The sequence below is a fragment of the Bos javanicus genome, chromosome 20 (genome assembly GCF_032452875.1).
Source record: "Bos javanicus breed banteng chromosome 20, ARS-OSU_banteng_1.0, whole genome shotgun sequence".
NCBI lineage: Eukaryota > Metazoa > Chordata > Mammalia > Artiodactyla > Bovidae > Bos > Bos javanicus.
Genome location: NC_083887.1, coordinates 37942915 through 37970322, shown reverse-complemented (window position 1 = coordinate 37970322; position 27408 = coordinate 37942915). Strand labels below are relative to the sequence as shown.

The 27408-nt window shown below is 40.6% G+C and overlaps 1 protein-coding gene across 4 annotated transcripts in view; it reads left to right on the top strand.

Annotated features, from left to right (window-relative positions):
• Nucleotides 1-27061, top strand: part of SKP2 (S-phase kinase associated protein 2) — a 39152-nt gene extending 12091 nt beyond the window's left edge. For 2 of the 4 annotated variants that reach the window (XM_061393730.1, XM_061393733.1), the window contains 8 exons: nucleotides 1615-1726; nucleotides 4164-4307; nucleotides 6479-6613; nucleotides 8155-8253; nucleotides 9465-9595; nucleotides 17875-17926; nucleotides 18104-18211; nucleotides 24967-27061. In XM_061393730.1, the coding sequence (XP_061249714.1) occupies nucleotides 1615-1726; nucleotides 4164-4307; nucleotides 6479-6613; nucleotides 8155-8253; nucleotides 9465-9595; nucleotides 17875-17926; nucleotides 18104-18211; nucleotides 24967-25180 (995 nt within the window). In that variant the 3' untranslated portion in view covers nucleotides 25181-27061. Of the gene's footprint in view, nucleotides 1-1614; nucleotides 3159-4163; nucleotides 4308-6478; nucleotides 6614-8154; nucleotides 8254-9464; nucleotides 9596-17874; nucleotides 17927-18103; nucleotides 18212-24966 lie in introns of all 4 variants that reach the window. The other 2 variants (XM_061393732.1, XM_061393731.1) reach the window with 2 other exon arrangements.
• The last annotated feature ends 347 nt before the right edge of the window (nucleotides 27062-27408 follow it).

Sequence of the window (27408 nt, the reverse complement as noted above, 5' to 3'; positions counted from 1 at the left end):
GATCTTCCAGGCAAGAGTACTGGAGTGGGTGCCATTACCTTCTCCGGCTGGCCTCCTTGCTGTTCCTCAAAACAGACCTGCTGCTCCCGCACATGGAACACACCCCAGGGACTCACAGGGCCGGCCCCTTCCCTGTGTTTAGCCTTTGCTCAATGATCACCAGCTCAGTAAGGCCTTCCCCACTGTTTTATACCATTTTACACCACAAAACACTGTTTGTAGTGGAATAGATATTAACATCTCCCAGAAGAATGTTCTTTAAATACCAGTTTGGGAAACAGTATGTTTACGCAATGGATGCAAGTGCACCAGATAACTTAAAAATATCTCTGAAAAATGGAACTGTTTTATACTTTTAAGTAACTCAACTTTTCTTCAAGAATTTTTTCAATAAGAACGCAATACTTCTTTTAATATAAGAAAACACAGCAAATGTATTAAAAAGTTTGGGGGGAACTCCAGCTATAAAACTTGACAGTTACTAGAGGAACCACCATTGTGGTGAAATTCACGTCACAATTACTTACTATTACAGAATTTTGTATTAGGGATTTATTTTAAAATGTGGAAGGAGATATTTTGACCAAATCTTTACTAATACAGACTTAGTCTCCTTAACTATGAATGACGAGTTTCAGTAGGCTAACAAATAGAGTTGAGTCAAAATAGAATGAAAATAGTTGTTTTCATCAAAGAGCCGAATATAACCATTATCATAATTTATTATTAACCCCAAACATATGAAAAATAGAACAAGGTTAGTTGCTATTGATGGTTGAGGTGTGTGTGTATGCTATGTGTTTAAACCTTCTAACACCTTCCTCATTTTCTTCATTTTTAATACATCAAAGTAAAAGCAATTTTAACATGTCACTTAATTTTTAAAAAATATTGAACAGTTTTTAACATGTCTTCTAATATCATGTGATTGCTTCCCCAGTGGAACACAAGCTCCATGAAAAAGTGTTGTCTCATGTGTTACCTGCTTTCTCCTAACGCTTTAACCCATCCCTGGCATCAAACTAAGCATGTTTGTGCTAGATGTTCAGGACATGTGTGTTGAATTAAGCACTAAACTAAGCACTCAGAACATGTGTGTTGAATTAAGAGATGAGACCAGCCTTTTGATATTGCACTTTTAGGTAAATGGACTTCTGAGTCCACCCTCTGTAAGCTTGGAAGAAGAGGGAGAAAGATTGGTTTGCCTTTTAAATAAGGTCACTACTGGATAAATCCACCACTGAATCCACTTCAGAGAGGAGTGAGGTGTTCCTAGCAACCCAGAAGCATCATGTATCTTAGACATTGTCGTCTAAGATGTGAGAGGCCTGAGACTGGCTGGTGGGTACTAAAGAGAAGAATATCATGAAAAGTATTCTTGATACTCTCTTTTCTCCTTTGCTGAGAAAGTATACGGTATCCACTTCAGGAAACATAGGTCATGGGTGAACAGAAAAAGAATTATGAGGATGAAGAATTCATTTAGCGTTAAATTCCCCTTTTTAAGTTACATGTTGTATATCTTTAAGTGCAGGAAAAAGCTCAGTACACTTGATAGAGGAAACAAATGGTAAAAGGAAAACAATTCTTTTTTTTTTTTTTCTCTCCTCCAAGGTGTTTCTTGGGACTCCCTTCCAGACGAGCTGCTCTTAGGAATCTTTTCCTGTCTGTGCCTCCCTGAACTCCTGAAAGTCTCCAGTGTTTGTAAGAGATGGTATCATCTAGCGTAAGTATTTTTCACCCCATTTAGTGTATGTGGAGGAGGAAAAAAGAAGGGTTTTTATTTGGTTGGGTCTGTTGACACTGAAAACCAAGAAGAATATAGTAGCACAAAGCACACTAGGTATTTTCTTATTCATTATTATATTCTTTATAATAATTAGTGTCTTATTTCACAGATAAGGGAGGAATCTGCTGGAGGTGTGTGTGTGTGCCCAGTTGTGTCTGACTCTTTTCGACTCCGTGGACTGTAGCCCACCAGGCTCCTCTGTCCATGGAATTTTCCAGGCAGGAATAAAGAAGTGGGTTGCTACCTCCTCCAGAGGGTCTTCCCAGCCCAGGGATTGAATGCGTGTCTCCTGCATTGGCAGGCGGGTTCTTTACCACTAGCACCACCTGGGAAGATATCATCCCGTTTTATATATGGGGACTGGGGCTCAGAGCCTCACTCAGGTCCCATAAAGCTGCTTTCCCACCCGGGTCCCACACAGAGCCCCGAGTTCTCTTCCCGCCACTCATACCCAGCCCACTGGGTATATGAGAACCAGCTGTGCCTTCGTGTATCCCTGTCACTCCTGGTTCACTGCCTGGCCCAGCATCCAATAAACATGCGCTCTGCTGAATACAGGGAAAAGAAGTTTTCCAAATGGGGTAAGTCACTTCCGGTGGGTCACATGATGGCCATTGTGAGCATGAAATATAAAGATGCTCAAGTGGTACCCAGCAAATTGTTCAGGTTTTGTTGGGTTTGGGGCCACACTTCTCAGGAGCGAACAGTGAGCTGCGCATGGGACATCCTGATGAGCTGGGAAGGCGGTAACGGGCTTTTCCATCTTTACCTTTTCTCCTGCTCATCAGCCTCTGGCCAGCCTTTGTCTGTGCTTAAGGCCATCTATCTCTCTCCTCCCTCCACACGTCTAGGACTCTCACTGTGAGAACGCAGGAGCCCCTGCCCTTCCATTCACAGGTGTGCTGGAAATAAGACACTCCAGGTATTTACAAGACTGTGCTACAGTCATCCCTTGGTACCCACTGGGTATTGGTTCCGGGACCCCCTGTGGATACCAAAATCTGTGGATTCTCAAGTCCCCTGTATCAAATGGGGTAGGACAGTCTGACTCTGGATCCGTGGATCTGTGGATGTGGAACCCGTGGACAGGGAGTGCTTGCTCAGTCATGTCTAACTGTTTGCGACCCCATGGACTGTAGCCCACCAGGCTCCTCTGTCCATAGGATTCTCCAGGCAAGAATACTGGAGTAGGTTGCCATTTCTTCCTCCAGGGGATCTTCCCCACCCAGGAATCAAACCCGCATCTTCTACATTGTAGACGGATTCTTTATCATCTGTGCCACGTGGGAAGCCTTGTGGCTAGGGAGGGCTGACTATATTTGCTTAGAAGAGCCACAGAGAGGTCAGCATACCTGGAATGCCAGAGCAGGTACATGGTGGTTGACTCACTTATCCCTGCTCAAGAAACCCCATTCTGATTTTCTTTTTCCACCAGCTGTGCTGTCTATGCAGCTCTGTTCATCTTCATCTCAACTGTCATGAAAGTTATAACTGACATTCATTAAGCACTTGTTATATGCCAGGCACGGCAGTCCTGTCTTCTTAAGAATAGAGGTTGACAATTTGTTTATGCAGAATTATTTCAAAGCTCCAGCCAGTGGTCTGCTTATCTCAAGTAGGATTAAAAAGTAAAATTCTTGTAAACATTCAAAATGTTCCCTTACGGGCTTGATCTCGTGTTTTCTTTGTGTTAAATTGAATTAACCTATGGGTATTCAAACTTCTTTATGTTGTTTACTATATTTGTTACCGCTTTTTGCTTTCAAAACACAAATCTAAACATTTTTACCTATTTTCTTCACATTAGTTCATGGGTATTCCTGTATTTCTGTGCATTTATTTTAAGCTTTTAAGGTTTTGTAAAATGGAGCTGAACTATGGCTTTTCCTAACAGATATTTGCTAACCATATCTCATAATAAAGTCATAGAAACTTTCCTTCTTTTAGGGACATTTACATGTTTTTTAGGGTAGTTGTGGTAGCGTGCCTGTGCTTCACAAAGATGGCAAGTGAGGTCATTGTGAACCTACCTACTTATTCAGTAATCAGTTGAGTGATTTGAGCAGTCTTAAAGTTATTGAATTGAATTGAATGCTGAAATTTTATTCTCCTGTTCCAGATCATTGCAGGGCTCATGGTAGCATTGAACTAGCTATGAAATCCATGTAAAGAGGAAGATGAAAACTTATCCATAATGGGACAAGAAATATTCAGTAGTGCCTTAAAAATATAGGTAATTGTATAGTCAGAAACAAACATGCCTTTAGAATTTGCTTCAGGGCAACTGAGTGGCCGTGTCCTGTTGTTCATAGCAGCGTCGAGGGCCTCCAGAAACTGGTGCCCTGACTCACCAAACAGAGCACCTCTTTTCCAGATTTGACGAGTCTCTCTGGCAGACTGTAGACCTCGCGGGCAGAAACCTCTACCCAGATGTGGTTGGTCGGCTTTTGTCCCGAGGGGTGGTTGCCTTCCGCTGTCCACGATCATTTATGGACCAACCGTTAGTTGAACATTTCAGGTAAGAAAGAAGAGTCCCTGGAGAATCTTGGGGAGGAAAACAGATGGAAATGTCTTTCTCTCTCTCTCTCCAGCTGTCTGCCCCGGGACAGGTCATCTGTGCAGCATGGGACGGTAGTTGTCTATGTTGCCGTGTGGTGAAACACAGCACAGGCTTCAGTGACGTCATTCCCGTTTTAGCCTAGGCCTGCACTTGGGCTCTTCCCAGGGTCTAAGGGTGCCCTGAGTATCCTATGAGGCAGGAGCCAAGCAGCCCTGGCTGGCAGATGCCATGCAGCCAAGCTATTCCCCCAATGCCCATGTCTTTTTATTTTTTTATGTATTTTTATTTGGAGAATAATTGCTTTACAATATTTTGATGGTTTCTGCCATATAAGAACATGAATCAGCAATAAGTATACATATGTCCCCTCCCTCTTGAGCCTCCTCTCTCCCGTGCACCCCCTTCCATCCCACCACTCTAGGTTGTCACAGGGCACTGGGTTGAGCTCCCTGTATTATACAGCAGCTTCTCACTGGCTGTCTGTTTCACATATGGTAATATATGTATGTTTCAACGCTACTATCTCAACTCATCCCACCCTCTCTCTCCTCCGCTGTATCCACAAATCTGTTCTCTGTGTCTGCATCGCTGTTGCTGCCCTGAAAATAGATTGAGCAGTGCCATTTTTCTAGATTCCGCACATATGTGTTAATATATGATGTTTGTTTACTCTTTCTGACTTACTTCACTCTGTATGACAGACTCTAGGTTTATCCACCTCACTAGAACGGATTTGTTCCTTTTTAGGACCATTATGTGTATGTGTGTGTGTGTGTATATATATACACACCACAACTTCTTTATCCATTCATCTGCTGATGGACATCTAGACTGTTTCCCTGTTCAGGCTATTGTAAATAGTGCTGCAGTGAACATTGGGACACATGTTTCTTTTTGAATTATGGTTTTCTCGGTAATGGGATTGCTGGGCTTTATGGTAGTTTTATTCCTGGTTCTTAAGGAATCACCTTACTGTTCTCCACAGTGGCTTTATCAACTTACATTCCCACCAACAGTGCAAGAGAGGATTCCCTTTTTTCCACATCCTCTCCAGCATTTATTGTTTGTAGATTTTTTTGATGATGACCATTCTGACTGGTGTGAGATGATACCTCATTGTAGTTTTGATTGACATGTCTCTACCTCCACTGCCTATTTCTGATAAGGAGGTGAGGGGTCTTTTTGGATTTTGTCACCCTGGGTTTCTCATCCTATCACAGACTGATTTACATCCTGAAAAAGATCCTGTTTTGGTTTAGACTTTCTGAAAATGTATTTCTTACTGATAGTTTTGCAGTGTGGCTTAGTGCCATCTCATGCTAGAGTGGAGTGAATAAATACTGAACAGAAAAATAAGCTAAAGACGGCAGAGCTGGGATACAACACGCGTCCCGACTCGAGGCCTTTTCACCTTCTCGCCGTGGTCATATGACAACACTCCTCTCCCGCGGGTGTTTTGTGTTTCTCCGGCAGCTCTTCCTTCTCAATCTCCTTCAAGTGCACGCTTTGCTCAGTTACTCTAGGGTCTGTCCCTGGCTGCCTTCTCTCCCAACCCACTCTTGTCTTCAGACAAGCTATGCCTTGTACACCCACATCTATGCCAAGACTTTCATATCCTCATCTCTAGCCCAACCCTCTCTTTCAAACAAACTCTTATTTCCTATTACCTAAAAAACTACCACAGCTGAATTTCCTACAAGTACCTTAGTGTTAGCACGTCCAGCCCAAGAACCTTGGTATTAACCTCCCTTTACAACTTGCCTTTCCACGGTCTTCCCTGGTTTGGTCATCCACCCACTCACCCTTGCCAGGAGTCATTGTAGGCGTGACCTCCTTGTCACCCACATCCAACTCATTCCTATGATGCTCATTAATTCATTTTCTAAGTTGGACTGTACTGGCACAACGTCTGGACTTGGCCAAAAAAAAAAAATGCTTTTGAATTTTAAAACAAACGAGGATGGCCAGTAACAATTTATTTTATGACTACAGCTATAGCTAATACTTGAAATGTGTGTTTAGGGTCTTGTTTGTGATAGACTGCCCAGGTCGGGAGGAGAATGGGTCAGATCTGGACATACTGGTTTGAGCCATCTTGTGGAGCCTCTTTTTATTCCCTCTGTGTTCAGCCCTTTCCGACTACAGCACCTGGACCTGTCGAACTCTGTGATCGATGCGTCTACCCTGCACGGCCTTCTATCTCACTGCTCCAAGTTGCAGAATCTCAGCCTGGAAGGCCTCCGACTTTCAGATCCCATTGTTGAGTGAGTGGAACCTAGGAGCATGTTCCAAGGGCGCTCGTTTTGTGTTTGTTAATTTTGTTTCTCGAGTAGATGTAGGGTGTCCTGTCCACATGCAGGTGGACTCAGAAAATACCCAATACAGTGTTCCAGCCTCTGCAGAACCCTCCAGGGGGTTTGGTTCCTCCTCCCAGGAGGTTTGGGTGCTCACCTAGACAACCAAAGTTTGTGTACTAATTCTCGATATGTTGCTGGGTCTCATGCTAGGTTCTAGACACACAAGGAGGAATTGAGGCATGGTTGCTCCCTCATTCAAGGGAGAGACAGATAATTACGGTGCAGTGTGTTTGCTAGATGCGTTGGTGAATATGTGGCAACACGCAGAGACCTAATTACATTTGGAGAAGGCAGCCGTCTTGTCTCAAGGGGAAGTGACTCTGAAGCTGAGTATTGAAAGTATGTGGGTAGGAGTTCTCCAGGTCGTGTGGGAAGGAAGCAGCCTGGGTGAAGCCACCTTTGCGACTGGATTCTGAAGTGGTCAGGAATTGATGGAGTGTGTGAGGGAAGTGACAGGTGAGGGTCGGCAGGGACCAAATCTCGTGGGTGCCTGCCACGCTGGAAGAACTCTGGACTTTGTTGTGGGCTGTAAAGAGGGAAGCATGGTGAAGAGAGAAGCGTGGTTCTGAGAATGGAACAAACATGTTTAGAAAATTAACTCGCTGGGCATCTCAGAAAATCGATTATGTGTGAAAGAAACTATTTAGTAGATTAGTTAAGATACTGTTGTATCCATTCAGGTAAGAAGTGATGAAATTTGATGGGGAAAAGGAAAGAATAATTATAATATCTGCTTAATATTTGTTGAGCACATACCATATGCCAGATACTAGGTTCTTTAAAGGTCTTCTAAGTAAATCCTCATACCAACCCCATGAAATACGTTCTCATTATTCCCTTTTTACAGATGTGAAAACTAAGCAACAGAGAGGCTGAATAACTTGTCCAAGGTCACACAGTAGCTAGGTAGCAAAACCAAGATTTGAACCTTGCCATATAGTACGATTCCAGAACTCTCGCTCTTAAATCACTGTTTGGCTAACATGAGGCATTTGGGAACAGAGAGGAGAGGGCAATTTGAGAGACGTTTAACTGAAGGAACCTGCTGATTTTATAAGTAGAAGTTTACTTACAAACTAATTACAACTGTGGGTGAAATAGAAATATGTTTAGGTCATTGGTGGATTCTTTGTTTTTCAGTTTTTAAAAGTACATTGGTAAGTGTTGTGTAGTTACTCCCTGTGCTGGGCACTGTGCTGAGGCCTTTATTACATTATACCATTTAATTTTAACAACACTACCAAGAAGATACTGATCTTGCCATTTCACAGATGAGTAAACTAAGGCAAAGCATCCTACTTGGTGTCGTCTAGATGGTCAGATGTGAATTTAAACTCACTGCTGACTCAGAGGCCTGTGTGCCTGTAGCTGCCTCCCTTAGCTTCATTCCTCTTGATTGAATAAGAGGGTCTGGTTAGTATTGTTATAACTTTGTCCTCTTTTTCCAGTAATCTTGCTCAGAACACAAATTTACTGCGACTAAACCTTTCTGGGTGTTCTGGATTCTCTGAATCTGCCCTGAAGACTTTGCTGAGCAGCTGTTCCAGGTAGGAGAGATTAGAGATTTGATTTTAGAAATGTGATTTCAAACATACAGTTATCTTTCACATCAAGATAGAATCGGGTAACATTTTTAAGCTTTCCTAACTCTTTGAGCTCTTGATTTGGAGAACTCAGTACCCTTTATCATCCAAACTTTCTGTCCAAACTCAGGAGCCAAATCGATGGAAGTTTGCAAAGATTACTCGTGTCGTGATCCCTTTTATTTTTCTTTGACTTATTAAAATAAGGAAAATGTGGTAATGTGTTTATCAACAGTATGTACAAAGAGTAGCTGTTTATACCTGACTATATTGCTATATTGTCAGGCTTTTTTCCCTGTAATGTCTGTAGATCTAACTTAACAGTTTTGACTATTTATTTGTCAAAAGTTTGTTACTGCAAAATACACCAATCTGGGTGATCCCATTAAAAACATCTTTTATGCTAGGTAGTAATGTCTAATGTCCGAATATAAAGGTCACAGAGTTACAGAGATTAATAAGTGAGGGGGGACATGATTCACAGAATACCCAGTACTGTGTCTGTCCTTTTTAATATCCCTTGGTCTCTGTGCTAATAGCATCGTGCTTATTTCTCCTTAATGATCTTATACAAAAGATTACTTTTGTGTAAGAATGTTACCAATGAGATAAAATGGTAGCCCTGCATTTTCTCAGCAATGCCAGGAATGGGATGTATAATTTAGCCGTTGGACTTTTCCTTTGAAGCCCTCATTTACTTAGTTACAGAGGCCCAGTAAGATAAAGTGAATTTTTGTGATGTCGGCATCTCTTTATTGGGAATTCCTGGTACATCCTATCAGTTTTTTAAAACATCTCAAGCTCATACTGTTAGTTTTTTCCTACAACCCAAGTGGTTGAGAAAGAAAGCATAGAAGCTAGAATTTCTCCTAGTCCTGGAATGAGGTATGAGCAGGAGAGGAGAGCACTTCCCTTCTCTTCCAGAAGAGGGCAGCATTCACTAAGCCCTTGGCTCATATCCCTTGGCAGCTTTCTGGAACAAACTGGACCAAGATGGAGAAAGCAGTTTCAGGTGAGCAAATGTAGCTGCTTAGAGAAGCTGAGGTTCTATGCAGAAAATGGTAAGGAATCAATGGCCCTGCGTTTTCTTGATTTGCAGCTTTAGGCAGGGTTTCACAGAAGATTCACTCTGGGTAATGGTTTCATGCTTTCCTTGTCACCCCTGTTATGTGCAGACTGGATGAACTGAACCTCTCCTGGTGCTATGATTTCACTGAAAAGCATGTACAGATGGCCGTTGCACATGTGTCAAAGACCATCACCCAGCTGAATCTCAGCGGGTACCGAAAGAATCTGCAGAGATCAGGTAAGACCCTCTGGGCTGTTGGGCCCTTAACAACAGCAGCCCCAACAATAACAGCAGGTTTGATTTCTCGAGCATCTCCTAGGCGTGATCCTCCATAAACTGTCTCATTTAATCCAGTGTGTGTGTGTGTTCCTATTCCTGTTTTTCAGATGAGGTAACCTCTAGCTGATCAGAAGGGTCAGGTAAATGCAGACAGCTAGTGGGTTAGTGGCAAGGTTTGAATCCAGAATGCATGAGTGAAAACCTTTATACTTTAGAACAATTTATGTTTAAGCAGAAGAGTTTCTTTTATGTAACTAACTTATTTAGGTTAAAACCCCAATATAAAAATTGAGGGATGCAGTGTTTGATTAGTATTAAGCAGTGGTTCTCAACTGGGGACGGTTTTGCCTGCAAGAGGACATTTGGCAAGGTCTGGAAACATTTTTGATTGTCACAGCTATGGGGTTACTGGCATCTAGTGGGTAGAAGAAGCATCTGCCCACTAGATGCCATCTACACACTGGCTTCTAGTGGGCAGAAGCCAGGAATGCTGGTGAACAACGCACAGGACAGCAGAATAACACACAAAAAAGAATCTGGTCCTAAATGCCAATGCTGCCAAGGTTGAAAAACCCTGTAACAAACCCTCTGTGTTCATATTTATAACTTTTTTCAGTTCAGTCTAAGAGGACAGTGGGGTTTTTCAGATGAACACGGGCATTTAAAATCAAGGGTGATGTGTGACAGTTAAAAGTTTTTATAAGCCTGAACACTCAGTTATGTGTGCTTCGTTTTATTTGTCTAATACTGACAGAATCTTGATTTGCAAAGATAAGTACAAACGGCAAGGGTTTTCTTTAATATTGAAGTGTAGTTGTTGTACAGTAATATATAAGTTACAGGTGTAGAAGAGTGATTTACAATTTTTAAAGGTTATATGCCACTTAAAGTTGTTCTAAAATATTGGCTGTATTCCTCGTGTTGTACAATCCTTGTAGCTTATTTTATACTTAGTAGTTTGTATCTCTTAATCACCTTCCCCTTTATTGCCTTAATCCCTCTCCTCTTCCTTCTCCCCTCTGGTAACCACTCGTTTGTCCTCTGTATCTGTGAATCTGCTTCTTTTTTGTTAGATCCATTACTTTGCCTGCAAGGCAGTATTCCTGGGTTTGATTCCTGGGTCGGGAAGATCTCCTGGAGAAGGAAATGGCAACCCCACTCCAGTATTCTTGCCTGGAGAATCCCATGAACAGAGGAGCCTGAAGGCTACAGCCCATGGGGTCGCAGGACACGACTTAGCAACTAAACCACCACTACGCATTAGTTTGTTGTCGTTTTTAGAGTCCCTGTATAAGCGATATCATATAGTAGTTGTTTTTGTCTCTTTTTTTAATGTTTATTTTTATTTATTTATTTGGCTGTGCCAGGTCTTAGTTGGCAAGCATGCAGGATCTTTAGTTGCAATGTGCTAACTCTTAACTTGTGGCATGTGGGATCTAGTTCCCTAACCAGGGATCAAACCCGGCCACCTGCATTGGGATCATGGACTCAGCCACTGGAGCACCAGGGAAGCCCCCTGACTTATTTCACTTAGCATTTTAATAGCTTGCCCTCATGGTCTCAGGCGGCCTACACAAAGCCTCGTTAAGCCAGTGCACACCTCAGCCCTAACCTCATGTCTTGATGGTGGTATGAGCCCCTCTGAGTGTTTTTCTTATTTTTAACATACTGTAAAAGATTTGAGCCAAATATTTGCAGAATGTATCTTCTTAAAATCTAAGCAGTATTTGAAAAGTACTCCTTCAGGACATGACCTATCCCCTGTGAGTCACGTATCTGAGGCTGTAGAAGATAGGAGCAGATTATCCTAAGTGGTCAGAGATCGGAATCCTCTGCAGGTGCTTGAACCCAGATAACAAAGTGAGGGCTTTCTTTAGAGATCTGCAAAAGCAGCAGTAGTGTTTTTCTTAACCACTCCCCTCCACACACAGTATTTCTAGTCTGCATTTTTTCCCCTTTAAACACAATTTTAAATCTGTTTGGAAGGGAGGTTCAAGAGGAAGGGGACATATGTATGCCTATGGCTGATTCATGTTGATGTAGGGCAGAAACCAATACAATATTGTAAATTAGTTATCCTCCAGTTAAAAATAAAAATTAAAAATATCTAGTTATAGTATTACATAGTCATTCTCAAATATGCCTAAAACATGTAAAAACACAAAAATCAATAATCCTACTAACATTTTGCTAGTCTTTTTTCCTGTTAAAAAGTGGCTTTTTAAAAAAATGGGACATAGAGTATGGAGTACTTTATAGTATGGTTTTATTTCAAGTACCCCGTTTCAGTAGCTACACCACACATCATTTTCAGTGGCTATGTGATATTCCATCAGATACATTTGGAATAATTTATTGATTCATTCAGAACTTACTCGGTTGATCTCCTTGTAACGAATGTTTAGAGTCTTTACAGTTTCTCCCTTTATAAACAACTGTCTTATGGACAGAAACAAACTGTTGAGTGCATTTCTAAGTGGAGTTGCCAGGCCAAGGATTAGGCTTCATTATCAAGCTTTGGATAGTTCTTGCCAAGTTGCCTTCCAAGGACTTTAAATTCCCATGAGGGAGCATCCTCTTTGCATTGAATCCCATCCATGGTTCTTCCCTCTTCATCCCCAGGGGAAGACGGCCTTGTGTACATTTCTGCTCATACCTGAACCTCCCACTTCTTTATTCAGAGTTTTTCTGTAATGAACCAAGGTTCTGGGTGTAAGGTCGAGAAACTCAGCTGTAGGCAAGCTACTGTAAATTGTTTCCACGTTTGGCTTAAAACTCTTTTCTGTGTTCCTCTGAAAAAGAACAAATCGCCTTTCTACTAAGTTTTGGCAGGAATGATAGGTGGTAAAATCCCGCTTGCTGGACACATTCAGGGTAAGGATAGGACACAGAGTAGGAGTTGAAGTGTTAGTGTCCTTAAGTATACAATGGGAATTCAAGAATTTTTAAATGGATATTTTTAACAACGGTACACGCTATTTCACTGTGTAGAAGACAATACAGATTTTGTGTTTTACCTCCAAGACCAGTGACAGACCATCTGGATTCAGGTACCCACTCTGTCATTCACTGGGTAGCCTTGAGCAATTTGCTTAACCTTGCTGTTCCTCCATTTCTCAATAAAATGGAGATAATAGTAGTACCTTACCTCTTAGCATTAGAGTGAGCAATAAATGATGTAATACGTGTGCAAGGCATTTAATCATTCTCGGCACTAGTGAGAGCTCAGTAACTGTTGGCTCCTGGTGTTTATATTCCTCACCCACCCACTGTTCCACCCTTTCTGTGGAGCAGTGGCTGAGCACAGAATGAGGTTTGGAGGACCTAGCTTTGGGTCTTAGATTTACTTGGACTTCTCTAGCGAAAAATGTCTCTCTTCTAAAATGACAAGTTAGATTAGGTAGTTTCTAAGATCCCTTCTTACTCCAGTGAAATGAAGGAGACGGTGAAGAGGAATCTTGGCAGTCACTACTGGTTCCTAACTCTACCCACCAAAGAAAGACAGGACTTAAACAAGGGCTGAAGACAGAGACTAACCAGGTTCATCCCCCAAGGTTTAATTCTTTCCCAGGTGGGAAGACTGTATCTGATTGTGGATTTTGTGGTTGGCTAGTGAGATGATGGGTCACTCAGAACTATGTTGTGCAGCTCTTGAGACAAATGTCTGTTGAGCCCCTATAACGCACAAAACCCAGTTCTAAACTTGGGACATGTGGCCTTGAACAAAACAGAGAAAGTCATCCTTGTGAAGCTTCCATTCTGGTGGGGAATCCAGATAATCAGCAAGGAACTAAATATGATGAAAGGAGGTGGAAACACAAGGAGGAAAAGTTTAAAGCAGGGTGCTCACGTAGAGTGTAGCAGGAAGGGGGCTGCTTTCAGATGGAATGGCCAAAGAGAAGAGCTCCCTGAGGAAGTGAGATTTAACCACAGACCTGAAAGAGTGATACATAGATATGTAAGGAAAGAACATTCTAGAACTAAGGACCAGCAGGTGGCTTTGGAGGAAAGCCACATATGCTACTTTATAATCAGAAAATGAATCAATAGATGTTATTTATTTTTTAAAATAGACAAACTTTATTAAATGTTTGAGATTTTTTTTTTTCCTCTCCGTATGGAAGCCAGCTTGGGAGAGGGAGCGAGGAGCTCAGTGTTAGGAGATGAGATAGCTGGGGGCTTTCTTGGCCAAGGCAGAAGCTCTGTTTCCCTTGTTTTCCTGGGTAAGATGGGAAGCCATTGAAGTATTTCAAACAGGAATACAATGATCTGACTCACCTTTGAAAAGTCCCCTTGCGGAGCTGTGCCAGGGAAAGGCCGCTGAAGACTTGGTGGTCACATTTGAGGAAGTAAGAAATGATTGATTTCAGATGCATTTTGAAAGCTAACCCAAGGGGACTGGGTAACAGATGGGGTGTGGGATGTGAGGAAACAGTTTGAGTAGGACTCCCAGGGTTTGGGCCCCAGCAATCAATGAAGTTCGTACTTACTAAGATGGGGAAGACTTTGGGGAAGGAGCAGATTGAGGGGAGAAATCAAGCATTTGGTTTTAGGCATAAATGTGAGATGCTTATCACATAGCCCAGTGAGTGTGTGCAGGAGGTTGAAAATGCAAGTCTAGGATTCAAACAAGGGGATGCAGCTGGAGATGTAGCTGTGAGAAAGAAAAAAAGAACCCTCAAACAGAAATAAAATTTGCCCATTTTTTTAAAGTAAATAACACTCACTTGATGCGTTTTCTGATTGCAAAGTATCACATGGGACTTTCTTCCAAATTCTGAAAAGGTATTTGTGATCCCACCACCCTTGGTAATTGCACTTAACATTTGGATGTATTTTCTTCCAGCCTTCCAACCCCCAACCCCCTTCCTTTCTATGTGTAAATTTGTGTGTAAATATATATGTTTGTGTGTTTAAATTGAGATTATCATGCATTATATATATTTTGTTTTCAGTATACAATGTATCCTGAGTTATTTTTTCATTTTGTAAAATGTTATTAAATAGCTTTTTAATGGCTGTTATTAGCATTGTGTTCCATAGAATGGATGAAGGTTGACCTATTAAACTAACGAGGGAAGGGGGCTTTTATAACTGTCACTACAGTGAATACCTTAGTGCGTGTATGCCTCCTTGTGTTTCCACCTCCTTTCATCATATTTAGTTCCTTGCTGATTGTCGCAAAGAGTCAGACAGGAATGAAGCAACCCTATGGACTGTAGGGTCCTTGGGATTCTCCAGGCAAGAATACTGGTGTGGGTTGCTTTGCCCACCTGCAGGGGATCTTCCCAACCTAGGATGGACTTGTGTGTCTTGTCTCCTGCCTTGGTAGGCAGGTTCTTTACCACTAGTACCACCTGGGATCTCTGATTACTTTTCTAAAAGTGGAATCACTGAGCCAAAGAGCAAAGTGTGTTATGCCCTGAAAACTTTTTTTTAAAAGAAAGATCAGTTCCCCCTCAAAATATGAGGTCTTCTGAAAGGCTGCATAAAATTAAATATGCACTTTTAGTGTAGGGGCACCTGCTTTATGATATTTCATCAATTCTGGGTATTGTAATAGGATTTGTTTTTCATGTCACAGCACACAAAAAAATACTTGGCATTTCTTGCTCCATTTTTATTATGTTATATTTTATGCAGTATCTTTATATTTTTTACCCATGTTCTATTTTTTTATACTCTTAATATACTATTTTTTATACTGTTAATTGCCAACATCTGCTGGATCATGGAAAAAAAAGCAAGAGAGTTCCAGAAAATCATCTATTTCTGCTTTATTGACTATGCCAAAGCCTTTGTGTGGATCACAATAAACTGTGGAAAATTCTGAAAGAGATGGGAATAGCAGACCACCTGGCCTGCCTCTTGAGAAACCTATATGTAGGTCAGGAAGCAACAATTAGAACTGGACATGGAACAACAGACTGGTTCCAAATAGGAAAAGGAGTACGTCAAGGTTGTATATTGTCACCCTGCTTATTTAACTTCTATGCAGAGTACATCATGAGAAATGCTGGACTGGAAGAAGCACAAGCTGGAATCAAGATTGCCGGGAGAAATATCAATAACCTCAGATATGCAGATGACACCACCCTTATGGCAGAAAGTGAAGAGGAACTCAAAAGCCTCTTGATGAAAGTGAAAGAGGAGAGTGAAAAAGTTGGCTTAAAGCTCAACATTCAGAAAACGAAGATCACGGCATCTGGTCCCATCACTTCATGGGAAATAGATGGGAAAACAGTGGAAACAGTGTCAGACTTTATTTTTGGGGGGCTCCAAAATCACTGCAGATGGTGACTGCAGCCATGAAATTCAAAGACGCTTACTCCTTGGAAGGAAAGTTATGACCAACCTAGATAGCATATTCAAAAGCAGAGACATTACTTTGCCAACAAAGGTTCGTCTAGTCAAGGCTATGGTTTTTCCGGTGGTCATGTATGGATGTGAGAGTTGGACTGTGAAGAAAGGTGAGCGCCAAGGAATTGATGCTTTTGAACTGGCGTGTTGGAGAAGACTCTTGAGAGTCCCATGGACTGCAAGGAGATCCAACCAGTCCATTCTAAAGGAGATCAGTCCTAGGTGTTCTTTGGAAGGAATGATGCTAAAGCTGAAACTCCAGTACTTTGGCCACCTCATGCGAAGAGTTGACTCATTGGAAAAGACTGATGCTGGGAGGGATTGGGAGCAGGAGGAGAAGGGGATGACAGAGGCTGAGATGGCTGGATGGCATCACTGTCTCAATGGACATGAGTCTGAATGAACTCCAGGAGTTGGTGATGGACAGGGAGGCCTGGCATGCTGCGATTCATGGGGTCACAAAGAGTCGGACACGACTGAGCGACTGAACTGAACTGAACTGAACTGAACTGCCTTATGATCCAGCAATCCCACTGCTGGGCATACACACTGAGGAAACCAGAAGGGAAAGAGACACGTGTACCCCAATGTTCATCGCAGCACTGTTTATAATAGCCAGGACATGGAAGCAACCTAGATGTCCATCAGCAGATGAATGGATAAGAAAGCTGTGGTACATATACACAATGGAGTATTACTCAGCCATTAAAAAGAATACATTTGAATCAGTTCTAATGAGATGGATGAAACTGGAACCTATTACACAGAGTGAAGTAAGCCAGAAAGAAAAACACCAATACAGTATACTAATGCATATATATGGAATTTAGAAAGATGGTAACAATAACCCTGTATATGAGACAGCAAAAGAGACACTGATGTATAGAACAATCTTTTGGACTCTGTGGGAGAGGGCGAGGGTGGGATGATTTGGGAGAATGGCATTGAAACATGTATAATATATATGAAACGAGTCGCCAGTCCAGGTTCGATGCACGATACTGGATGATTGGGGCTGGTGCACTGGGACGACCCTGAGGGAGGGTATGGGGAGGGAGGAGGGAGGAGGGTTCAGGATGGGGAACACAGGTATACCTGTGGCAGATTCATTTTGATATTTGGCAAAACTAATACAATATTGTAAAGTTTAAAGATAAAATAAAATTTAAAAAAAAAACATTAACTCTATTGGAAACATTTATTCCCAGTTTTCTGATACCACGTTATTTCTGCTTGTATTCTGTTTTGTTTTAACATGGTAGAGTTTTTAAAGATTTATGTAGTAAATTATCATTGTCTCCTTTTTGTTTTTTTTTTCTTTATGTTTAGAAACTCCTTACTGATCCCAAGATCCAGTGAATAAATTATTCATTTTTGCATTTGGACGTTTTTAATAACGTGGAATTAATTTGGATATTTTATTTGAGTTGAAGTTAATTTTCTCTAGTTGTAGTAGCCATATTATTTTTTAATAATCTGTGATGTTCCTCCACTGGTTTGGAGTGCTACTTTTTGATATTTGTGTATATATATTGTGCTATTTGATTTTGCTTTTTGCTGTTGTGAACTGGACTTCCCCCTACCTCTTTTCATCTAGCTATTGCTGGCACATAGGTAAGCTATGGAGTTTCTTATCCAGTCATTTTACACAATTAGTTCTCTTACTATTGCTAGTAGTTTTTCAGATGATTTCTTGTGTTTCCTGGGTAGAAAGTCTTACATGGCAAGATGATAATTTTTTTTTTCTAATAGTGAATAACTCTAATTGCACTACTCTGAATTTCCAGCACAATGTGAAACATAAGGACAGCAAGTATCCTTGTGTGATTCCTCATTTGATAGTGACCATCTTTTTATTTATTTATTTATTTTGCTAGATGTCTCTACCTTAGTTGGAAGATGTCCCAATCTTGTCCACCTAGACTTAAGGTATGTTTTTATTTTTTTTTAAACAAAAAAATTTTAATGAAAATTCATGATTTTTTACTGAACAAGGAAAGAATCTTACTTTGTTGAATTGAAGGAACTGAATGAATGATAAGCTGTTCCTATCTTCCTCTGGGATTGATGGATAGATTTTTAATTTTTTCTTCTGTTTTGTTACAGCGATAGTGTCATGCTGAAAAATGACTGCTTTCCAGAATTTTACCAACTCAACTACCTCCAACACCTGTCACTCAGTCGGTGCTATGACATAATACCTGAAACTTTACTGTGAGTACTCTTGTTTCTTAAAATGAGCAGAGGGCAGGGGCCAAAAGAGATGTCACTTGGTGTTAAAATCCGTTATTATTAACAGCAGATGTTTAAAGCTTAAACATCAAATTAATGTATCACAAACTAGTTAGGAAGGACTAGCAAAATAGAAGAACCAAGGCAAAATGTTTTGCTTAAAACGTCTGGTAAAGTTGAGTTGATTGAGGTAGTTTACTAAACATTTATTTGGCTGTGAACTGGTCTAAATATTAGAATACTGTTCAAGTACTTGAGGAGAACTTAGAAAAGCAGAAGACAGCCTTTAGTCTCAGGAAGCTCAGAGTATAACAGGAGGAGGCAGACCGTGTGTGTATATGTGTTTCTGAAATTTTTCAGATCAACTAGTTAAGTCCAAAAACCTTCATCTGAGCTTAGAGGGAAAGTTCTACAGTCTCCTAGTGGTGTCTGTCCCAGAGGCCAAGGAATGGGGAAAAATAAAAATATTTAAGTAGTAAATATTATAAGAGTGATGTTCTCTTTGAGGAGGAGGGAGATTAAGATCCAGAAGAGTGAAGTAAAAGCTTACTTACCCAAAGCTGAATAGTGAGTTACTGACTGAACTGGATGTATGTCTCAGATCTCCTGGACACGTGCAGAATAGTCTATATCTAATCTGATAGCTCTTTTAGGGGTTGATTTTGTACTGCTCAGCAACTTCCACAAAATCAAAGCAATGCTAACAAAAGAGGAATCGGATCCATCTTGCTTTTAAGAAGTGCCATACCCAAGTCATCCTAGGAATATCATCTCTTTAGCTTTAAGAAGTTTTCCTATATTTCAAAGGGCTGCAGAGTTTTTCCTCATGTCATATATAAGTGTATAGCAATTTTATTAGAAACTACGAGGAGTCAGTATCTTGGATTTGGCCTGGTGTCCTTCTTCCTCATCGCCTAAATGACCCTGCTGACCTTGTTTACGCTCACTATCCACATGAAGGTAATCAAGCTGATTCCTACCAAAGAAGGGTGTTGAATTTGAGCACAGAATTTATGTAGTCCTCAAATTACTAGTTTGGGTCTTGTAAGTTAGTTTCAAGTATTAATGGATACAGAAAACGAACTTATGGGTGCCAGGGGTAAAGGATAGTTAGGGACTTTGGGAAGGTCATATACACACTACTATATTTAAAATGGATAACCAACAAGGACCTTTTGTATAGCACAGGGAACTCTGCTCAGTGTTATGTGCCAGGCTGGATGGCAGGAGGGTTTGGGGGAGAATGGATACATGTATATGTGTGGCTGAGTCCCTTTGCTGTTCACCTGAAACTATTATACCACAATATTGTTAATCAGCTATACCCCAATACAAAAGAAAAAGTTTAAAGTTTGGAACAGAAAAGAAAAAAAGAATTAATGAATATAGCAGCAGCCAGGACATGGAAGCGATGATGAATCAGCAGATGAATGTATAAAGAAGATGTGGTACATATGTACAGTTGACTATTACTCAGCCATAAAAAAGAATGAAATAGTGCCATTTGCAGCAACATGGATGGACACAGAGATTATCACACTAAGTAAATCAGAGAAAGACAAATATCATATCCCATATATGTAGAATCTAAAAAAATAATACAACTGAACTTATCTACAGAATAGGAACAGACTCACAGACATTGAAAACAAGCTTATGGCTATCAAAGGGGAAAGGGTGGAGGGAGAGGGATAAATTAGGAGTTTGAGATTAACAGATATACACTACATATATAAAACAGATCAACAACAAGGACTTAACTGTATAGCAACGGGGACTGTATTCAGTTTCTTATAGTAACCTGTAATGGAAAAGAATCTGAAAATGAAATATGTATGTGTGTGTGTATATATATATATATGTACATATACATGTATATATAGCTGAATTAGTTTGCTGTACACCAAAAACTAACACATTAAAAATCAACTATGTTGCAATTTAAAGAAAAAGAATTAAAAAGAATGAATAGATCAGACACTTCAGCTATATAGAGTTAACTCATAGAATTAGGGAATCCAGTAATTAACATCTTTAATAAAGCACTGTAGTTAATCCTTAGGGCTCAGGGTCTCAGCTGGTGTCTCATTTGGAAAAGCACTGCATAGAAGAGATGCCAATATTTAGTTGCAGGGCTCTCAGATGTTGGTGGAGAAGGCGATGGCACCCCACTCCAGTACTCTCACCTGGAAAATCCCATGGATGGAGGAGCCTGGTGGGCTGCAGCCCATGGGGTCGCAAAGAGTTGGACACGACTGAGCGACTTCCCTTTCACTTTTCACTTTCATGCATTGGAGAAGGAAATGACAACCCACTCCAGTATTCTTGTCTGGAGAATCCCAGGCACGGGGGAGCCTGGTGGGCTGCCGTCTATGGGGTCACACAGAGTCGGACACGACTGAAGTGACTTAGCAGCAGCAGCAGCAGATGTTGGGGCCTAAATTCATATACATGCAACTCTTATTAAAATCCCCTGCCACTTGAATTTTCTAGCATCCAGAACTCCTAGGAGCCTGGAGAGTCTAACCTGAAAAGGTTTCTCTGTTAACAGTTGTTTCCCACCCTTGCCATTTGAGCTTTAGCTGCATTGTCTGTGCAGCTCCCTTGGGAGTACACTGATCATTCTTTTCTGCTTGTTTTTCTCAAGAGAATCTACTTCTGTGTCTTACTTTTGTTCTTTCTCTCCAAAGAGTAAGAAGTTAAGCAGGAAATACCTATTCACTTGAGCAGAGGCTAAGGGGAGGCTGTGAGCCTTCATATTTTTATATTTATATCCATTGGGATGATAATACTTGCACAGGCATCTGCAGGCAGTGTGACTTGACGGGTCAGAGCATGGATCTGAAGTCACAGACCCAGGTGCGAACCCTGACTGCACTGTAACGAATTTGTCTAAACATTACCTTGAAATAAGGGAAGCAGAGGTATCAGTTTAGTAACAAGTCAGACCATCAGAATACAGTGAAAACAGACAGAAGAAAGATGCTGTCCTTGAACCTTAAGGTAAAAAGAGTATGTTTCTTAAGACATAAAGTGAACAGTATACTGGTTTACCTTGTGAATTCATTAAGATGAGTTTGCTGGTACCCTATCCTTAAACATTTCTCCAGGTAAAATGTATATGAAATGCATAGTAAGAGTTCTAGGATCTTCAATAATTTCCAGAAAGCTATTTATGCTAAAAATGTTTCATTTCTTAGAAGTGGTAACATAAAATTTGAGTGTCTTTCTTTTGTACTGATAATGCTTTGAAATACTTAGCAAACTGGATATTTTATCCTCAGGACACACCCTCCTTGTATTTATTCCCTTCCTTATTAATTGGTCTGATTTCTCTTGTATTTCTCATTAATGGAAAAAACTGAAGCTGGAGATAGTAATTTGAGATTAAGAGAAACTAAAGAAATAATAATACTTGCAGGAGAATTTTAAGTTGAGGAATTTAAGGTTTTATAAGGAGAATAAGATTGCTGGGAGAAATATCAACAATAGATATGCAGATGATACCTCCATAATGGCAGAAAGTGAAGAGGAACAGAAGAGCTTCCAATGAGGGTGGAAGAGGAAAGTGTAAGAGAGGAGAGTGGCTTAAAACTCAAGATTCAAAAGATGACGGCATCCAGTCCCATCACTTCATGGCAAGTAGTTGGGGAAACGATGAAAACAGTGACAGATTTTATTTTCTTGGGCCCCAAAATCACTGCAGATGGTGACTGCAGCCGTGAAATTAAAAGATGCTTGCTCCTTAGAAGAAAAGCTATGACAAACCTAGACAGAGTATTAAAAGGCAGAGACGTCACTTTGCCAACAAAGGTCAATCTAGTCAAAGCTATGGTTTTTCCAGTAGTCATGTATGAATATCAGAGTTGGACCCTAAAGAAAGCTGAGCACCGAAGAATTGATGCTTTTGAACTGTGGTGTTGGAGAAGACTCTTGAGTCCCTTGGACAGCAAGGAGATCAAACCAGTCCGTCCTAAAGGAAACCAACCCTGAATATTGGAAGGACTTATGCCGAAGCTGAAACTCCAATACTTTGGTCACCTGATGCGAAGGGTCAACTCACCGGAAAAGACCCTGATGCTGGGAAAGATTGGGGGAGGAGAGAAAGGGGTGACAGAGAACGAGATGGTTGGATGGTATCACCTGACTCAGTGGACGTGAGTTTGAGCAGACTCTAGGAGACAGTGAAGGAAGGGAAGCCTGGCGTGCTTCCAGGCTCATGGGGTCTCAAAGAGTGGAACACGACTTAGCGACTGAACAGTGAACAGCAAAGGAGTGAACCTGGTCAAACAGTTTATAAATACCTTTTCTTTACTAACTAAATAGAGACACTTAAGACATCAGTGTCATTTTATACTGAAGTTAGAAATAATGACTCTCAGACTATTCGTTTCTATTTACTCTCCTTTAGTTTACTTTTCAGTCTCTTCCATGAAGTTTTCAAAGAGATACTTGGGTACGTTCTCTGCTGTGCTGTAGGTGATACACATACAAGAGGCTTGTTTTGGGGGGGGGTGGGGGGTCTCCTTAAAATCTTAAAGACTTCCTGGTTTTATTGGCTTGGGAATGGTCATTCATCCACCATCTATCATATTCTGCTCACTCCTTTCTCACATGTAACACCTGAGTGTCTTCTAAGTGTCTAATATAATTTCCTTCCTCACCAAGGCTTTTACAAAGTGCTGTTGCGAAAACATTTGCTTTTCTGTTGTCTGCCATCCCTCTTCACTCCCACCTCTAGTTTCTTGTTTTAAATACTCTCCACTGCAGAATGTCTTACAACTTGGCTAATCTAGAGATCCCAGAATCTGGATTCTCATGGATATTACAAAGTTCTCATATACTCAGATTTTATATAAGAGAAATTTAAGATTGGGCCAGATTGCTATCATCTTCAGTGACGGTAAGTATAAACATCTGTATATGCTGACATCTCCTTATACTCTTGTTTCCATTTCAGAGATTAGCTTACTTTATGAACAATAGCAATTTGTTCTTGCTGATTTTCTTTTACATCCAGATCTAACTGCCCCCTTAGGAACACCAAGCATGTTTATTTCATTTGGTTAGTACTTTTATTTTCTAAATTACCCTTCCTCTTGTATTCAACCAGTATATGTTAACATCTGTGGTGTTTAAAACTCTCCTAAATGTAGAATAAATACACTTAGATGGGGAGTGAGAGCAGAAGTAGTATGGAAGGTCTTAAGGCGAGTAGATGGTTTGAGTTCTGTAAACGTGAGGGAGGCATCATCGATTTCAAACAGGGGAAGGACTTAATCTGAGCTAGGCTTTATAAGGATGGCCTTGGTCATTGGTATATACACTAAGCTGAAAGGAGGAAAGATTAGGGGCAAGCTGACAATTACTCTAAGGAAGGTTTATTTTTTAAGTAATTATTGACAGTATGAAAATATAAAGGATGCTTCTTATTCTAGGGAATTGATTTTCTCATTGATCTGCCGTGGGATTTTGTTGAAACTCCAAACTAAATATTCCCTTTCCTGAGACTTTGGACTGTGTGTCCCAACCTGGAGTAAATATAGATCAGAGAGATGAATTTCTAAGCCTGTAGACCTAGGTTAAGAAAAAAGAATCATTACCAAAGCATATTTGCTTTGGGAAAACAGGATCCCTTTTTTGTGGACCAGAATTTCACTGTTGACATAGTTCAGTTCAGTTCAGTTCATTTGCTCAGTCATGTCCAACTCTTTGCGACCCCATGAATCGCAGCACGCCAGGCCTCCCTGTCCATCACCAACTCCCGGAGTTCACTCAGACTCACATCCATCGAGTCAGTGATGCCATCCAGCCATCTCATCCTCTGTCGTCCCCTTCTCCTCCTGCCCCCAATCCCTCCCAGCATCAGAGTCTTTTCCAATGAGTCAACTCTTCGCATGAGGTGGCCAAAGTACTGGAGTGTCAGCTTTAGCATCATTCCGTCCAAAGAAATCCCAGGGCTAATCTCCTTCAGAATGGACTGGTTGGATCTCCTTGCAATCCAAGGGACTCTCGGTTTCACTTAATGTGAAATACCTAGGAAGATAACTGGCTTCCGTGTGTCAGAAAGAAAAGAAGGGAATATGTAGAGAAGTAAAATGTTTATTGTGTCTATCTGCACCTGACACACAACCTTAAAATAGTATCATGAAGTCACCGTTAGGTTTCATCATATGTAATGGACTTGTTGACTATTAACCACTACTTGGAAGTCACTAACTCTGCTCACATCTCCTTTCAAGTGGGCAGGCCTTGTTCAAATAAAGATCAAGTCCATATCCTTAAGTTGCATGTAACCTTTCATGACTCCAGCTTATGCCATAGTAAAACATTTACTTTTCCCATCACTAGCTTGCTGGCTTCCCCTCCCAACACAGTGACATTTTTCAATATAAACCAAGAGTTGGGGCGGGGGGTGGGGGGGGAGGAGGAATATAAACCAAGAATGGAGAAAGAAAGAAAATATGTTTGGATTTTAAATAAACCTAGGAGTTTTTTGGTTATTAGAAATTCAACGAAATGCACTTATGTGTTTCCTAAGGCCGTATTGCCCAAGCTGTGGCCTGTGCTTTGTGGTTTGATTCACCTTTGCTGTTCCCTCGAATCATTGATTGCAAATTATGTCTTCAGTTTGTATCATATAAAATATGATACAGTGTGTAAAAATTGGATCATGTAACTCTAGTGGCAGTTACCATAGATATTGCTACTCTGAAAGTCTCTCTTTTCCTTTCCAGTGAACTTGGAGAAATTCCCACATTAAAAACACTACAAGTCTTTGGAATCGTACCAGACGGTACCCTTCAATTGTTAAAGGAAGCCCTCCCTCATCTACAGATTAATTGCTCCCATTTCACCACCATCGCCAGGCCGACCATTGGCAACAAGAAGAACCAAGAGATATGGGGCATCAAATGCCGACTGTCACTGGAGAAGCCCAGTTGCCTATGAAGCCTCTATTGCAAGATGGTGTCTCCTCTTTTCTTTGAACAGGGAAAGTAAGCAGGAAGCCCAATTGTGGAGAGCTCAGCTATTTTTATTCATGGTTTTCCGTTGCCTTCCTTCTACAATTATATTAGAGAACCATTGGAGACAGAAAACTATGAAGTGTTGCTTTTTAGAAATGACTATGAAAGCTTTTATCACTGCTATACCCTTAAGAGCCTCAGCTCTACGCTTTTTGAAATTTTAGGGAGAGTGAGCCTATAATTTCAAGATACCTTAAATAGCAAAATTTGAACCACGTCTTCCAAGTGCCATTCTTCATAAATCTATTTAGAATCAAGCTTAAAAATCGCCACCAGCAAATCATTTTCATAGCCTATATGGCAACTGAACATTCTTCTATTTAATTTTTCAGCACTGCTTTATTATAAGACATAGGTTGCAAAAAATAATAAGCTATTTGTATTGTAAGCTGAAAAGAATGAGAATCAGAGAGTAGATCTGCAGCAATCTCTTCTGAGGATGGCAAGAAAAATAGACATTTCAACTGTGCCTTTAGATTTGCAGTCAGGTTGATGGAAACAAATAGCCCCAGGTCATTCACCTTAAAACCTAAATAAAGAAACAAACAGTTGGCCAACCAGAGGTGTAGAATTGGTATAGAATTTAAAGGCTCAAGAGACAGTTTTCTATGACAGTTAACCTGGGGTATCCTCTAATGCACATTAATGAAGTCTCCTTTATGTACAGTTGGGAAGGTCCCCTGGAGGAGGAAATGGCAACCCACTCCAGTATTTTTGCCTAGAGAATCCCATGGACAGAGGAGCCTGGCGGGCTACAGTCCATGGGGTCGCAAAAAGTCGAACACGACTGAGCGACTACTTTTATTTCCTTTATGTACTGTGTTCGCAGCGTTCTGAATTAGCTGAGGAAATTGAATTGTGGACTTCTGACTTTATGATCAAATTATGTTAACGTGGGTTCTTTAGCTTTTAAAATGACTTACTTTGTTTTAGAGAGGTAGGAACCAGTCATTCTTTGATTCTTGAAATGTTGGATGGAATCCTGAACCGCAGATGCCTGCGTTTTCCTTTTTGCTAAGGTTCTCAAAGTTATTTTTACTCTGGAATCAAGTATTTTAAATTGTCTTTTTTTTTATTTTATTTTAATGGCCTCTCACAATGATTGTTTCTAGCAACCTGTTTTATAAAGTTCTGGACCTGGAGTTCCCTAAGAACTGCATGTTCCTTTCAATTAGGAATATACACTAGGAGAAGGTGTATGTTCCATGCAGTTTCAGAGCAATAAGCACAGCTGGCACATGCATAAAAGTTAAGACTTGGGTGCTGAACCTTTTGATCGCATCAGTGATTTTTTTTTTTTAATGATACATAGAAGCAAAAGGACTAAATTCTACTTAAAAAAAAAAATACAAAACACTAACTTCTTGTTTAAATCAATGACCTTCCCATATATTCAAAATGGAGCAAAAAGCCCAAACTCATCATTTCTATTAACATTGCTTTTTTTAAAAAATCAGATCTTTGAAATGTTATAAACAATGGTATGAAGTGCCCTTATCTGCTCAAACCTAAGGAAGAACATTTTTATAAAGTAGTGTTACACAGGAAATGATTAGGTTTCAATTTTGTAGTAGTTTAAAAGTGCTACATACTACTTGAAATTATTGTTTACAGATTAGTGACACGGGCTGGAGGGAGGATCCGGTTGGCCTCTTATTTCCGGATACCCTCACACATACAGTACTTCGAAACTCAAGTCCAGCCATAAGCTATTTTGCTAACATGTCAGAGTAATCTGTATTTTTGTATGTGATTTCTACTTTTATAGATTTGTTTTAAAATAAAACATTTTTATAAAAATGAATACTTCAGCTAAGTTGTATTCCTTTTTTCTTTCTCTATTTTTCTTAAGCACTCTGGTTAAAACAAGCATTAGGTATGGTGTGAGATTTCTCTCAGCCCTCTGAATGTGTGTGTGTGCTAAGTCGTGTCCTACTCTTGCAACCCCATGTACTGTAGCCCACCAGGTTCCTCTGTCCATGGGATTTCCCAGGTAAAAATATTGGAGAGGGCTGCCATTTCCTTCTGCAGGAGATCTTCCTGACCCAGGGATCAAATCTGCATCTTCTGCATTGCTGTTGCTGCTAAGTCGCTTCAGTCGTGTCCGACTCTGTGCAACCCCATAGACAGCAGCCCATCAGGCTCCCCTGT